This window comes from Aquarana catesbeiana, linkage group LG05 (genome assembly GCF_042186555.1).
Source record: "Aquarana catesbeiana isolate 2022-GZ linkage group LG05, ASM4218655v1, whole genome shotgun sequence".
NCBI classification, from domain to species: Eukaryota; Metazoa; Chordata; class Amphibia; order Anura; family Ranidae; genus Aquarana; species Aquarana catesbeiana.
Genome location: NC_133328.1, coordinates 608,349,981 through 608,366,523, shown reverse-complemented (window position 1 = coordinate 608,366,523; position 16,543 = coordinate 608,349,981). Strand labels below are relative to the sequence as shown.

The 16,543-nt window shown below is 41.0% G+C and overlaps 1 protein-coding gene across 3 annotated transcripts in view; it reads right to left on the bottom strand.

Moving 5' to 3' along the window:
• The window catches only part of FER1L6 (fer-1 like family member 6), a 274,276-nt gene that overhangs the window by 104,647 nt on the left and 153,086 nt on the right, over positions 1-16,543 (bottom strand). For all 3 annotated transcript variants that reach the window (XM_073632222.1, XM_073632223.1, XM_073632224.1), the window contains exon 19: positions 15,971-16,154. In XM_073632222.1, coding sequence (XP_073488323.1) covers positions 15,971-16,154 — 184 coding nt within the window. The remainder of the gene's footprint in view (positions 1-15,970; positions 16,155-16,543) is intronic.

Here is a 16,543-nt window from a genome sequence, read left to right as displayed (position 1 = left end):
AGTGTGAAATGAAAGACGGACACCCGCAGGAACCCACTTGGAATGCAGGCTCGTCTGTTGCTGTGATGACACGTTTCGCCCGCACGCGCTTTGTCAAAGTCCTTAAAATAAAGCTTACCTATAGATAAAATAAATATCACCTAAATGTGCACTGTTTAGGAGATATTCTAGTGAAGAGCAGCCCGTGACGTCACCGGCGCATGCGTTCTGAAGGAACAGCATACCCGTGCCGTTCCTTCAGAGCTGTGTGCTGTGCCCCAGGTTCCCGTGGGCATGCGTCAAAGTGACGTCTTCGCGGCTCAGCCATTCAAGCCTTTGCCAGCCCAGGAACCCGGGAGGAAGGCTGGGTGAAGATGGAAGCCTCTGCAACAATGCCAGCACGCCGCTGGAGGGATTCGTTTTAAGGTAGGTCTCTCATAATGTGCTAGTATGCGGTGTATACTAGCACATTATAATATTGCCTTGCAGGAAGAAACTTTTTTTTTTTCAATGAGTTTACCACTGCTAGGCTTAATCCATTTTTTATTAATGTGTTCTGTTTCCTTCGGGACAAAACACATGTAGTACTTTGTCCCATCTTCTTATGTGCTGTCTAAGGCTTATTGTGGGGTTAGAAAGGGCACCCGTCCTCCCTCTATGGCTGTCTGAAAATGCAGCTAACAAGGAGATGAGCTTCCCATGAGGAATGCAGGGGATCGGACACAGATTATTAAAAATGGAAGTGAGGCTTCTTCTTTTACAAAGTGAAAGTTCACAGCGACTATGAGCTTATAGTATAGCAGGGTGGGGAATGCAGCCGACGTACAGCAGGGCATAACTGGAAGCCTCTCTGTCTGCCATATGCCTTACACTAGTGGCAGTGAAAGGATTAAATATCCAATCATGCCTGAAAGAAATGTAAACAAATAGGGGCTTTTTTAGGTACCGAAGTTTGACGCCATTCCACGAGTGTGTGCAATTTTAAAGCGTGACATGTTAGGTATCTATTTACTCGGCGTAACATCATCTTTCATAGTATACAAAAAAATCGGGCTAACTTTAGTGGTTTAAAAATTGCTGCACAAATACCGTGTAGCATAAAAAGTTGCAATGACCACCATTTTATTCACTAGGGTGTCTGCTAAACAATATATATATATATATATATATATATATATATAATGTTTGGGGGTTCTGAGTAAGCCTGGGTGGCAAGTGGTTAATTACCATAAGTAAGTAATATACAAATAATTACAATAAAGCTCTGCCTCACCTGCCTCTCCTAATTACACATCCCTGCAGCACACAGCCTTTGATTGACAACCTCCTGTGTGTTGTGTGAAGGGGGGCGTGTTTCCGTTTTTTCCAATCGACTCTTATCTCTCGTCACTGAGCTCTGTAGAGTGTAATTTCAGCTCTCCGCCCCCTGCTTTCTGAACTCTCAGACAAGCTTTAAAAATGGAGCACTTTGAACAAATATAGAGAAGAGAGGGCTGCAGATAAACAGGTATAACTCGTGTAGGAGGATTTGTTTCAGCTTTGTGCATCCCTTCACTGGGTATATGTAAGGGTTTACAACCACTTTAAGACTTGTTTACACTATCTGTGTTAAGCTGCGCAATTGTTTGCTATGTGTCCAGTTCACACCATAACTCAACCTCGAGGTGCGGTGAGGTGCACTGCATAAAAATGCCACATGTCGCAATGAGCTGAGGTGTAGAGACTTGGATGAAGCATCAATCTGTAACATTAGTTAAAAAAAAAAAAAGTAAACAGTGCAATGCGTTGTAACAATGTATCACACCGCCCCTCATTGTCCTTACACAGCCCGCAGTGTTTTAGTATATGGGCTGGTCTGAACAAGCCCCTGACTACATTTTTTTCCCGCATTTTATGCTCACATCCATTCCATTAAAAGGAGAAAAGGTTGTAGGACTTCATATGAAGCATAACTGCAAGGTAAGTATGCAAAGACATGCTTGATGATTCCTTGTCCATATACAGAGATTCAAGGTAAATAATGTAACATTAGTAACAATAGATATCAACTTAATATTTTATATTTCATTTATCTTTTATACTTATATTTATCTTTTATAGATATTTTTAACTTCGAATTGATCCTGATGAGTGGATGAACTCCACGAAACGCGTAGAGTCGCTATATGCTACACCTTGCAATCATGTGCTTGAGATTCTCCAGGACTATGCAGTTCATTAAAAAAAATGTATCTTCATTAATTTTAAGATCATTTATGTCTACCGCTAAACAATGTACTTGATATCAATATGTTTATCACTATAATTGTTTGTGGATTATGTTGAGATATGTGTATATGTATGTGTATATATATATATATATATATATATATATATATATATATATATGAAATATAAAATATTAAGTTGATATCTATTGTTACTAATGTTACATTATTTACCATGAATCTCTGTATATGGACAAGGAATCATCAAGCATGTCTTTGCACACTTACCTTGCACTTATGCTTCATATAAAGTCCCACAACCTTTTCTCCTTTTAATACATTACTAGGGATGGAGGCAGATGAACCTACCTACTCATTGCCTCATATAAAGTCCCAAGTCCCTTTTCCCCCCTCTTCTCCCATCCATTCTATGGTGGGAATGTGTACCAGGCAAATGGGGACAGCCATTGAACGTCACCGTAGAAAGGTGAACATGTAGAATAAATAAAGGTGGCTGTCAAATCTATAGACTGGAGCTCTCCGTGGTGCTGAAAATGTTTCCACTGTCATTCAGAAGACCGGGCTTTTTCTGGCACTTTTTGTTTACAAGTTTAAATCAGTATTTTTTGCTGAAAAATTACTTACAACCCCCAAACATTATAAGTTTTTTTTTTTAGCAGAGACCCTATGGAATAAAATAGCGATCGTTGCAATTTTTTATGTTGCATGGTATTTGCGCAGCAGTTTTGGAAATGCATTTTTTGGGGGGAAAAAAATACACTTTAATAAATAAAAATATAAAAAATACAATAGTTACCCCAATTTTTTTATATATAATGTGAAAGATAATGTTACACTGAGTAAATAGATACCTAACATGTCACGCTTTAAAATTGTGCATGCTCATGGAATGGCGACAAACTACGATGCTTTAAAAATCGTCAAAGGTGACGCTTTAAACACCTTTACAGGTTACCTGTTCAGAGTTACAGAGGAGGCCTAGTGCTAGAATTATTGCTCTTGCTATGACGTTCGCATTTGTGTGGTTCGAATAACGTTTACATATGCGTGCGAGCACAGAGGGAAAGGGGTGCTTTCAATTTGTTTTATTATTATTATTTGTTTTTACTTTTTTATCACTTTTATTCTTATTACAAGGAATGTAAACATCCCTTGTAATGGAAATAAGGATTACATACAAAAAGACCCCAAATTTCTTTACCTTTAACCACTTGCTTACTGGCAATACCCCCTTCCTGCCCAGGCCAATTTTCAGCTTTCAGCGCTGTCACTCTTTGAATAACAATTGGTCATGCAACAATGTACCCATATGAAATTTTAATTTTTTTCACACAAATAGAGCTTTCTTTTGGTGGTATTTAATCACCACTGGGTTTTTTTTTTTTTGCTAAACAAAGACCAAAAATTTTGAAAAAAAAGAACAGTTTTCATAGTTAGTTATAAAATTTTGTAAACAGGTACTTTTTCTCCTTCATTGATGTGTGCTGATGAGACTGCACTGATGGGCACTGATCAGGAGGCACTGATGGGCACTGATCAGGAGGCACTGATGGACACTGATAGGTGGCATTGAAGACCACTGATGAGGCGGCACTGGTGGGCACTGATCAGGAGGAACTGATGAGGCTGCACTGATAGGTGGCACTGATAGGGGTCACTGAAGGGCACTGATAGGCGGTACTGAAAGGCACTGAGAGGTGGCACTGATAGGTGGCAGTAATGATGGGCACCAACAGGTGGCACTGGTGGGCACTGATAGGTGGCACTGGTTGGCAGTACTGATGGGCACTGGTTGGCAGTACTGATGGGCACTGGTGTGCACTGGTTAGCAGCACTGGCAGGCAATGTGTGGGACCAATGTCCCTTTTACAGAAGTCGGTAATAGACTTGTTTTTTTCGCCTCACTGTCATTGGCTGACAGCTGATCACGTGGTAAAGGGCTGGAAACGAGGGGCCCAAGGACTCAGTGATCACAGAGCGTACCGCCCGTGCTGCTGCAGGGGGCGCAAGGGCAGCGCGAGCACAGGAGGACGACCATGTACGCCCTTGCTGCAATTTAAGCCCACACTATAGCCATCTTTCCAAGTGGTTGAAAGCAAGAGATTAAAAAGAAAAATTTTTTTGATCTTTGGCTCCAAGGCCATAGAGTTAACACTCTTTGATCGCCTATGGGAGCAGCCGGCAGCACCGCCGGATCGTTTCTTGGGTGAACGGGAAGCCCGAGAAACACCGGTGAGCAGCTTTGGGAACCGTTCCAACAGCTCATGAGCCACTCGGACTGGTTTCATGAGAAAGCCGGCCGCCTGCAGAAAGAAACGGTACTGGGGTTATGGTTGATATCTTCAGCCATAACCCCTGTAAACCACTTGCAAACCGCGACGTATATCTAAGTATTGCGATCGGCAAGTGGTTAATGTCACATTTAACCTGCACAGTGAATCGATCCGATAATCCCGGATGTTTTAGACAGAGAAGAAGAGCGGGCATTTCAAATCCCCAGACCGCTGGAGCCGACAGCTATGTAAAGTGGGGACCAGGGTGGTGGGAAGGGAGTCCAGTGTTAGTTCACGTTTACATTTTTTCTGTAAAGGTGAACAAACCCTTTAACCATAGCACAGAAAAATGAGGTCTTCTCTGTCAGAAGGTCTTGGTGGCAGAGTTGTGCAATTTGCCACACTGGATGTACAGAAACACAAATCGATTAACAAGTAAAACAGCTCCCATACAGTATATGTATTTCATCTTTGTATTAGCTGTTTGTCTGGAGTTTCGCTTTAAAATCATACCGCGTCAGTGTTTTCTCGCCCTGCAATCCCCAGACCATGGAGAACCGTATGCCTGCAGTCCGGCCAGGAATCCTGTGTAGTCTGCCTGATCCTGACGTGAATTGCTTTTTTTTCTTAAGCTATCAGCCGATGAGTGATGACCAGACAAACCCCAGCCTTGTCCCTAATTTTCAAGTAGCAAAACCTTAATAAAAGATCCTATTAATGGTAAAGGTCACTGTAAAAGTTCCAGTGGATGCAATGATCTAAAATCAGGAAAAGCTACAATGAAAGGTGACAGGCAGCTAGTTCTGTTTATAGAATTTTACAGGTCAGCGGTTTGTAATTTAATGTCATGGCATGTATTGATCCCGTGCATGTAGAGAACATCCCAAAATTGGAAACACTGAGCCAGATTAACAACAGAAAGCCTATTCAGACACAGATAGAAGGTTGCTAAAGTTGTCATCTTTTTGAAAATGCTAGTTTCCTGTCTGTGATTTGATCCAGTACTCAGTCATTGATCTGTAAAAGGCATGCTGACTCGGAGCCCTGATTTCATTCTGAATTCACTGGATGCTTACATGTCCAGGTCAGTTACTTAAATAATTGAGGCCAGAGGGATCAGCATGATAGCCAGGCAACTAGTATTTTGAAAGATATCTGAGATTCTTACACATTTGTTTGTACTATAACAATTGCCTGTTTGTTGCCTCTGTATTGCAATAATTGCCTATTTGTTTCCTGTGTATTGTAACTTTTTTATTTGTCGCCCATGTATTATAACAATTGTCCATTATTGTAACAATTGCCCATTTCTTGCCAGCATACTGGAACAATACTCGTTTGTATGTTAATGCCCCATACACACAATTGGACTTTCCGAGGAAAATGTTGTATGTGAGGTTGTTGGCAGACAATCCGGCTGTGTGTACGCTCCATCAAACAATTGTTGTCGGATTTTCCGCTAAAAAATGTTGGCTAGCATGGTTCTCAAATTTTCCGCCAACAAATGTGTGTTGTCGGACTTTCCGATTGTGTGTACACAAGTCCATCGGGCAAAAGTCCAAAGTACAAACACGCATGCTCGAGAAGCAGAAGCGGTCGGTCTTGTAAACCAGCGTTGGTAATAAAGAATTAACATTCGTGACGTGGCAAATTATGAAATCTACAAATGCAGCGCACAATTCTCTTCTTCTTTAATGGGATAATAATGAAGCTGCTTTGCTGGTGATACCGATGGAAGGATTTTTTTTTTCTAGTGATATCAAGAATAATATTATTATGTTTTTTTTTTTATTTGTGCATTAAAAAAAAAAAAATTAGACATGCTATCTGCCAATAGAACTAAACCAAAAAGTGCATTCTATGCATCCAAAAATATAGAAAATATACCAAATCAAATCATTATTCAACCAAAAAAATAATGTCAAAGCAATAACTCCATGGTCAATAATAAATAACATGTTATCTCCTCCGATTCCGCAACATGTCTGGTTGATGAACAGCTGTTCAGAAACGAACTGAAAAACACGAAATGAAAAACGCAAGAAGAAAAGTGCGAATCAACACTCACCAAACTTCTACTAATGCAAAATTGGCAGAAGGAGCCCAAAGGGTGGCACTAAAGAGTGGAAAAACCACGTAGTATGTCTAGTACGTCACTGCTTTCATAACTGTTGGTAAACAATTGTGTGACCGTGTGTATGCAAGACAAGTTTGAGCCAATACCCTTCGTACAAAATTCCACGGTTTTGTTGTCGGAAAGTCTGATTGTGTGTACGGGGCTTTACACTTGTCCATTTGTTTCTCCATATTGTAACAATTGCCCATTTGTTACTTGTGTATTGTAATAATTTTCTGTTTGTAGCCCATGTATTGTAACAATTGCCCATTTGTTGCTTTTGTGTTGTAACAATTCTCCGTTTGTTGCCTGCATTTTGTAACAATTGCCCATTTGTTGTCCTGTATTGCTACAATTGTCCATTTGTTTCTCCAAATTGTAACAATTTCCAATTTGTTGCCTGTGTATTGTAATCATTTTCTGTTTGTTGCCCATGTATTGTAACAATTGCCCATTTGTTGCCTTTGTGTTGTAACTATTGCCTGTGTGTTGCCCATGTATTGCAGCAATTGCATTTTTTTTGCTTGCGTATTATAGCAATTGTCCCTTGCAGGCCTTTTGCTATTAAACAATGCCCTTATCATCCCCTTGTATTTTTATGGAATACTAAGAAAGCTGCTACTAAGAGCTTCAGTTCCCTACTAGGGATGGTCTGAACGGACCCTTGTTCGGTTCGCACCAGAACTTTCAAACACCGCGAAAGTTCGGACCCGAATAACGAACCGAATTAAAGTCAATGGGACCCAAACATCAAAAATCAAAAGTGCCCATTTTTTTATATGCAAGTAATTGGGCATACAATGGTTATAGGGGTCCTGCCCTGGGGGACATGTATCAATAAAAAAAATAAGTTTGTGAAAAACTTCATTTTTAAATGAGCAGTGATTTTTTGATTTTTAAAGTGAAAGCATAAAAATGAAAGATTCCTTCCAATATCGTGCCTGGGGGGTCCCCTTAGTCTACCTGTAAAGTGGCAGATCTGTACCATGTCTAGAATCTGCTGCAGCAATAATTGCATTTATAAAGCCAAAAAAAATGACATTTTCCCTGCAAGCTGCCTTTATTTTGGTCAGCAACTGTGTATGATGAGGCCACAATGTAGTGCATTGGGAACTGGGAAGATTAGAGATTTTTTTGGATACATTCTGGTGTCACTTTGACTTTGGATAGAAGTAACAAGTGCATAAAAATTGGTCTTTGGGTGTCGGTGGCGCCTTCCCACCGTAACCCTATAGAAATACTCTTGATGAAAGCAAGAATTGGCCTTGCTGTAAAAAAATTGCAATGATATGCACCTGTCAAACAGGTGCAGAAAAATTACTCTTTGGGTGTCGGGGGCCCCTTGCCACCGCAACCCTATAGAGGTACTCTTGATAAAGGCAAAAAAAATTGCAATGAAATGCACCTGTCAAACAGGTGCTGAAAAAGTCTTTGTGTGTTAATTGTGCACATGAAACCTATACCAAAAACATTCTTCCAGATGAAATGATTGAACACCCTCAAAGCTAGGCAGCCTTGAAGTCCTGCAGAGAATCCACATTCCAAAAAGACTTAATCGCTGACATCGATATCAGAGGCTTCATAGCTGGTAATCCTGGACTGATTCATTTTTATAAAAGTCAAACGGTTCACGGAGTCTGTGGACAGACGTGTTCTATGATCAGTAACGAAACCTCCTGCAACACTGAATGCCCGCTCTGAAAGCACGCTGGATGCAGGGCAGCCCAACAACTCAATAGCATACTTGGCAAGTTCTGGCCAGTGGTCTATTCTCATGACCCAGTAAGTCAGTGGATAGTCAGCTGGAAAGCTCTTCATCTCTGTTTTGGCCCCGAGGTAATCGTCCACCATGTGATGCAGACGCTGCCAATGGGATGTGGAAGCTGACAGCCCTGGACGGCGAGGACTAAAAAATTCCAAAATGCCTCACTTAGGCGGACGCCTTCTCCAACGCTCCTCTCTTGACCAGCAGAAGACTAAAAACTATGTTTTCCACAACACTGTAACCTACTGGAGTAAGAAAAATGTTCAATAAAATCCTCTTTAACATGTCCTAGAGATTTTATCTTCTACACTCTCTGTGGGGACGGGATGAGTTCTAAAATCTTCCCCCTATAACGGTGGTCAAGGAGGGTTGCCAACCAGTAATCATCCTTCTCCTTCATCCTACGAATTCTTGGGTCCTTTCACAGGCTTTGAAGCACGAGGTTGCCCATTCACCTCAAATTTGCCGAGGCTTGAGAAGTAGACTCCTCGGGGTCACTCAGGATGACAGCATCTGGAACTTCCTATTCCCAGCCACGTACTACTCCCAAGGGTCCTGGAGTTGGAAAGCCTTCGCTTACAGATTGACGCATTTCTTCCTCTTCTTCTAAGCCTATGAAAATGTCAATATGCTCCTCCTCATCCTCCTCCCCTCTCTCATCCCTGGTGGCCACACAATTTATGCCATCAGTGCCTACAATTGATGCCAATCAGTGCCCATCACTAATGCCTGCAGGTGCCTGCCAATCAGTGATGCCCATCATTGCCATCTATCGGTGTACATCAGTGCCACACAGTCTCCATCAGTGCCACCTATCAGTGCCCATTCATGCCAATCAGTGCCACCTATTAGTGCCCATCAGTGCCACCTATCAGTGTCCATCAGTGCCGCCTTTCAGTGCCCATCAGTGTCGCTTATCAGTGCCCATCAGTGCCGCCTACGCATACCATCGGTGCCATCTCATCAGTGCCACCTCATCGGTGCCTATGAGTGCCACCTTATCAGTGCCTGTCAGTGCAGCGTCATCAGTAAAGAAGAAAGCTTACTTATTTACAAAGTTTTGTAACAGAAACGAAAAAAAAAAAACAACTTTTTTTTTCCTTCAAAATTTTCAGTCTTTTTTTATTTGTTTAGCAGAAAATAAAATCGCAGAGGTGATCAAATACCACCAAAATAAATCTCTATTTGTGGGAACAAAATGATAAAAATGTTGTTTGGGTACAGTGTAGCATGACCGCGCAATTGTCATTTAAATAGCGACAACGCTGAAAGCAGGAAAATGGCTTGGGCAGGAAGGAGGGAAAGTGCACGGTATTGAAGTGGTTAAACATGACAATGAGGTCGCTGTACCCCAATGACCTCCACAGTCACCAGATCTCAATCCAATAGAGCCCCTTCAGGATGTGGTGGAACGGGAGATTCCCATCATGGATGTACAGCCGACAAATCTGCAACTGAGTGATGGTATCATCTCACTTTGGACCAAAATCTCTGAGGAATGTTTCCAACACCTTGTTGAATCTATGCCACGAAGAATGAAGGCAGTTCTGAAGGCAAAAGGGGGTCCAACCCGGTACAGGGGGTCCCCTAGTTACAAACATCCGACTTACAAATGACTCCTACTTACAAACGGAGGGAAACAACAGGAAGTGAGAGGAAAACCTACACCTAGGAAGGGAAATTCACACCTGTATGCCGCGTACAGACGATCGGACATTCCGACAACAAAACCGTGGATTTATTTCCGACGCATGTTGGCTCAAACTTGTCTTGTATACACACGGTCGCACAAATGTTGTTGGAAATTCGTCAAGAACGCGGTGACGTACAACACGTACGACGAGTCGAGAAGAATGAGGTTCAATAGCCAGTGCAGGTCTTCTGTTTGATTCCGAGCATGCGTGGAACTTTTGTGCGTCGGAATTGTGTACACACGATCGGAATTTCCGAGAACGGATTTTGTTGGCGGAAAATTTGAAATCCAGCTCTCAAATTTTTGTTGTCGGAAATTTCGACAGCAAATGTCCGATGGAGCCTACACACGATCGGAATTTCCGACAACAAGTTCACATCGAACATTTGTTGTTGGAAATTCCGAGCGTGTATATGGAATTCTTGGCGGAAAAAGCTATGATGGTTTTTCCGATGGAATTCCGCTCAAGTTTGCCTTGCATACACACGGTCACGAAAAGTTTGCTGAAACTACGACTGTCAAGAACGGGGTGACGTAGAACACTATGACGAGCCAAATGAAGTTCAATGCTTCCGAACATGCGTCGAATTGTTTCTGAGCACGCGTAGGGATTTTGCGCGTCGGAATTGCCACAGACGATCGCATTTTCGGAAAGGGAACTTTTTCCGACCGAAAAATTAAGAACATGCTCTCAATCTTTTGCTGGCTGGAATTCGGCCAGCAAAAGTCAGATGGAGCATACACACGGTCGCATTTTCCTACGAAAAGCTCTCATCGGTCTTTTGCGGGCCGAAATTCCGATCGTGTGTACGCGGCATAATGCCCCGTACACACGGTCGGATTTTCCGACGGAAAATGTGTGATAGGACCTTGTTGTCGGAAATTCCAACCGTGTGTGGGCTCCATCACACATTTTCCATCGGAATTTCCGACACACAAAGTTTGAGAGCAGGCTATAAAATTTTCCGACAACAAAATCCGTTGTCGGAAATTCCGATCGTGTGTACACAAATCCGATGCACAAAGTGCCACGCATGCTCAGAATAAATAAAGAGATGAAAGCTATTGGCTACTGCCCCGTTTATAGTCCCGACGAACGTGTTTTACGTCACCGCGTTCGGAACGATCGGATTTTCCGACAAGATTTGTGTGACCGTGTGTATGCAAGACAAGTTTGAGCCAACATCCGTCGTAAAAAATCCTAGGATTTTGTTGTCGGAATGTCCGATCAATGTCCGATCGTGTGTACGGGGCATAAGAGTATTATGGGAAAAAAGGTGCCTCCACTGATGCTTTATCACCAGTCCGTGTTTCCAAAATTACGAAGCAAGAGAAGAAGTTGGGACTTTGCATGAAGCATGCAGATTTGGAAGCAAAAAATGAGCTGTATAGGTCTGATCATGTTGAATTGATTAAATATTATGCAGTAAAATACATCAAAAGCAGTGATACATATTGCATCTTCCATCATGATTAATTGATACACACATTAGCATATTGCACAATAACGATGATATATATAAGTAAATTAGGTGAAACAGAATATACAGAATGTGAAAAAAAGGGGGGAGTTGGTGGTATGTGTGTCTCTGATAAGATAGGGCACCTTATCCCAGCAAGAGTATTGAATTGAAGTGGAGAGCTAGGTATATGGGATTATTGCGGTGCCAAGAATACAAAATACAACTAATAAAAATAATTATATTTATTACAAAAAGTTAAAATTACAATTTATACAAGGCATAGAGTACATAAAAGGAGCATAGGCAGATGAATACAACCAAATGATGGAAGTAATCGAGTTATTCTAGTAAGAAAAAGGTGCGCTACAATTAACTTCCTAAGACATATAAATGTTGTACATAATGCCGTGAATACAAAACAAAGTGAAGCACATGCCTATTGAACAGATGCTGCAGATATAATAAAATCAATTTTCATGATGCCTTCATTAAAATAAACCAAAAAAAACAAAGACAAAAAATAGATGGTACTCTGGATCCTTCAGGGGCTATGGGTGAATTTTCTATATGCGCTCAGCAGGAGAACACACCGCAGATGCTATTGCTGGTAGCTTTAGTCAATAGTTTCTTTGAAATGTGAGTCTCACCTCCTGCACTTCTGACACCCTCCACTGATAGTTTTAGTTTCCTCCCATTAACATTCATGCAACCATAGGATGAAAAAGGGGAATATCATTGCGCAATGAACCCCCTCCACATAATTGACTTAAAAGCATATGTGTATTAACTCACATGATTTGGCAAGTAACAGCGCTTTTTTGAATCAATCAGACCTGTTTGCGTTCTCCTTCCTCCCACCGATCAGTGTGTCTAGCACACAGGCAGGTCGGATGACGGATGACGTCACTGGCTCCTCCCAACGCGTTGCGTCACATGTCACGTGACTTTATCAAGGGTCACGTGACTATCAAGCCCCCTGCAGCCACACTACTAGGCAGAGAAGGACGACCCTTACATTGGACGTTGTCCACCTGGCCCTTTGGGGTTCTGTGGGTATGTTGTGACAATCCTTGATTGATGTTATTTCCATCTTGGTTGGGATTACTTTGTCGGGGGAGACCGTACCAATCTCCTCTGCAGTCATTTTAGCAGTATGCATAATGTTATTTCTTTTCTTTATATTCTGTTATACTAATTTAAGATTCTCTTTCTGTAGAACCACAACCTATCACATCCCCTGAGGAAGCCAATGTTTTGGCGAAACTAGTAGGGATAACTCGATTACTTCCATCATTTGGTTGTATTCATCTGCCTATTATTATTATTATACAGGATTTATATAGCGCCAACAGTTTACGCAGCGCTTTACAACATTAGGGCAGACAGTACAAGTACAATACAATTCAATACAGGAGGAATCAGAGGGCCCTGCTCGTTAGAGCTTACAATCTGCCTATGCTCCTTTATGTACTCTATACCTTGTATAAATTGTAATTTTAACTTTTTGTAATAAATATAATTAATTTTATTATTTGTATTTTGTATTCTTGGCACCGCAATAATCCCATATACCTAGCTCTCCATTATATACATAAAGTGTTACAAAACTGCATGTAGCCCAACCCAAACTTACAACCCGACTTACAAACAGATTCAAAATAAGAACAAACCTACAGTCCCTGTCATGTTTGTAACCCGGGGACCCCCTGTACTAGAAAGGTGTACCTAATAAAAGTGGCCGGTGAATGTATTATAAATACAAATTACTATGCATTTCCATTTAATAAGCCACAAAGAACCTATCTAACAGAGGCTTGGGTTTTCCGTTTGTGCTAAAAAAGCAGGACCTTTTTAGTTGAATATTTATTACCAGCCGATAAGATTTAAAGTAATGAAAAAACATGTTAGCGAGAGTGGTTGCCCCTCCGCCATCAATCACTCCCTTCTATAGTGTGTTATGGCGCTTGTGGCTGTTACTTACAGTTTAGTGTCTGATCTATGTGTTTAATAATGGCTGCAAAAACACAGAGTCAATGTTCCAGAGTTCTAATGGCTCCTTAAAGTATTACCGCGGTATAATAGTCATAAAATTTTGCTGCTGACCATTAACCACTTCAGTACAAGCCTGTAAATACCTACTACCAGGCCATTTCAGTCCTGTGCTAGTCCGACTGACAAACGGTTATTGAACACAACACTGTACTCAAATTAACTTTATAAAAAATGTTGAGGCATATAAAGTTTTTTTTTTTTTTTTATTTATTAACCACTGGATGTTTTTGGCCGTTTGCTATGGGGGCACTCATGCGTCCTCACTCCCGAGCCCCCACTCTGTGTGTCCATAAGACACACAGAGCATGGCTTGGCCCTGCCCATGGCTCCCTCTCCATTGGTTTTGATTGACAGCAGCAGGATCCAATGGCTCCCGCTGCTGTATCTGAGCCAATGAGGATGGAGAGAGCCAAGAGAGCCTCTGCTCTCGTGCACATCGCTGGATTGAGATCAGGCTCAGGTTAGTATAAGGCAAGTGGAGAATATCCTGTAAGGGTGGGACTATACCGGCACTAAATAAGTGCAATTGGAGTAAAAAAAAATGTTATTTATTGGTACAAAAGATTAAAAACTAGAAGTAATATACATACATCATAAACCTAGGCATACAACAATACAGAAATGTTGAGACAATTCAGTGACCACTAACGCGTTTCGGGATTCCTTCTTCATAGGTGTCCCAAACAACCTCTGAGAAAGGAATTCCAAAATTCGTTAGTGGTCACTGAATTGTCTCAACATTTCTGTATTGTTGTATGCCTAGTTTTATTATTTATGTATATTACCTCTACTTTTTAATCTTTTGGACCAATAAATGACAATCTTTTTACTCTAATTGTACTTATTTAGTGCCGGTATAGTCCCACCCTTAGAGGGTATTCTCCATTTGTCTATACATAGGGATGATGGCCCTTTACCCACAGTAACCAGATCTATTCATATCGATAAGTATAAGGGGAAGATGGGGGGAGGAGGGCTGGGGGGAAGCTGCATGCGGAAGGTTTTTTACTTTAACCACTTACGGACCGCCCGCCGCAGTTTTAAGATGGCTGTTTGAAGGAGGATATCATTGTTATGGCAGCGGCTAGCTGCCATAACCCCGGTATCCTCGTCTTCAGCGGGCGGTCCGCTACAAGATAAAAGTGGTCTCTGCGGCGGATTCACCGCGAGATCACTTTTATCGGCGCTCTGGTGCCCTCCGCTGCTTACCAGAGCCGTCAGCAGCGACGGAGGCAATTGTGTTTTGTCGCCTGTTAGGTATGGAGACGAGTGAGGGGAAGATGGCACCCATCTCCATAACAATGCAGGGCGGAAGCTACGTCAAAACATCACTTCCGCCCATTGCTCTTAAAGGGCCATTTTTTTTAATTATTTATTTTTATTGCATTTTACTGTAAATATGAGATCTGAGGTCTTTTTTGACCCCAGATCTCATATTTAAGAGGTCCTGTCATGCTTTTTTCTATTACAAGGGATGTTTACATTCCTTGTAATAGGAATTAAAGTGACATTTTTTTTAAACAGTATAAAAATAAAAAATAAAAGGTAAAATAAATAAGGGAAAAAAAAAAATTTTTTAAACGCACCCCGTCCTGGCGAGCTCGCGTGCAGAAGCGAATGCATACGTGAGTAGCGCCCGCACATGTGAGGTATCACCACGATCGGTAGAGCAAGAGCAATAATTCTAGCCCTAGACCTCCTCTGTAACTCAAAACATGCAACCTGTAGAATTTTTTAAACGTTGCCTATGGTGATTTTTAAGAGTAAAAGTTTGTCGCCATTCCACCAGCGGGCGCAATTTTTAAGCGTGACATATTGGGTATCAATTTACTCGGCGTATCATTATCTTTCACAATATAAAAAAAAAATGGGCTAACTTTACTGTTGTCTTATTTTTTAATTCAAAAAAGTGTATTTTTTCCAAAAAAATGGGCTTGTAAGAACGCTGCGCAAATACAGTGTGACAGAAAGTATTGCAACGACCGGAATTTTATTCTCTAGGGTGTTAGAAAAAAAAGTATAATGTTTGATTCTAAGTAATTTTTCTAGCAAAAAAAAAAACAGTCTTTAACTTGTAAACAACAAATCTCAGAAAGAGGTTTGGTCCTTAAGTGGTTATTGCAGAGAATGCATTAAGGTAAAAAAAAATGTCTGCCTTTACAACCATTTTAATAGTTTTGCTTAACATACCTTTCGGGGAAAGAACTCCCGAACTGTCTGCCTAATTACCTAATTAATGCAAAGTTGGAATGTTCTCTTTTTCTTTAGACTGCAGCCTATTGTAGATAGGCTTCTCATTCATAATGCTTTATATATTTTAAAGTTGTACATCATTTAGGTCAAGGTATTTTAAATATGTGTTATAGTTAAATCAAAAGAAATAAAATGCAGGTTTACCTACTTTTATATACAAGATACCCGGGGGGTGGTGGTCCATGTTGCCCACTTGAAGCTTGTTGAGATTCAATCTCATATCCGATTGGTAAATTCTCAAAGATTGAGTGGGAGTACTTGCTGGAGCCCAACCATAGGAATACATCAACCTTTGCTTGAACATTCCAGCCTGGACCTCTCTTTCCTGGGAGCTGTAAGGAGAGAAAAGCATTAAAAGGAATTCCTCACCCAGAAATTTCCTTTTAACCACTTCAGCCCCGGAAGGATTTACCCCCTTCCTGACCAGAGCACTTTTTGTGATATGGCACTGCGTCGCTTTAACTGACAATTGCGCGGTCGTGCGACGTTGCACCCAAACAAAATTGACGTCCTTTTTTCCCCACAAATAGAGCTTTCTTTTGGTGGTACTTGATCACCTCTGCTGTTTTTATTTTTTGCGCTATAAAAAAAAACAGCGACAATTTTGAAAAAAAAAAAAAAACACAATATTTTTTACTTTTTGCTATAATAAATATCCCCAAAAAATATATAAAAAAAACACATTTCTATCTCAGTTTAGACCAATATGCATTCTTCTACA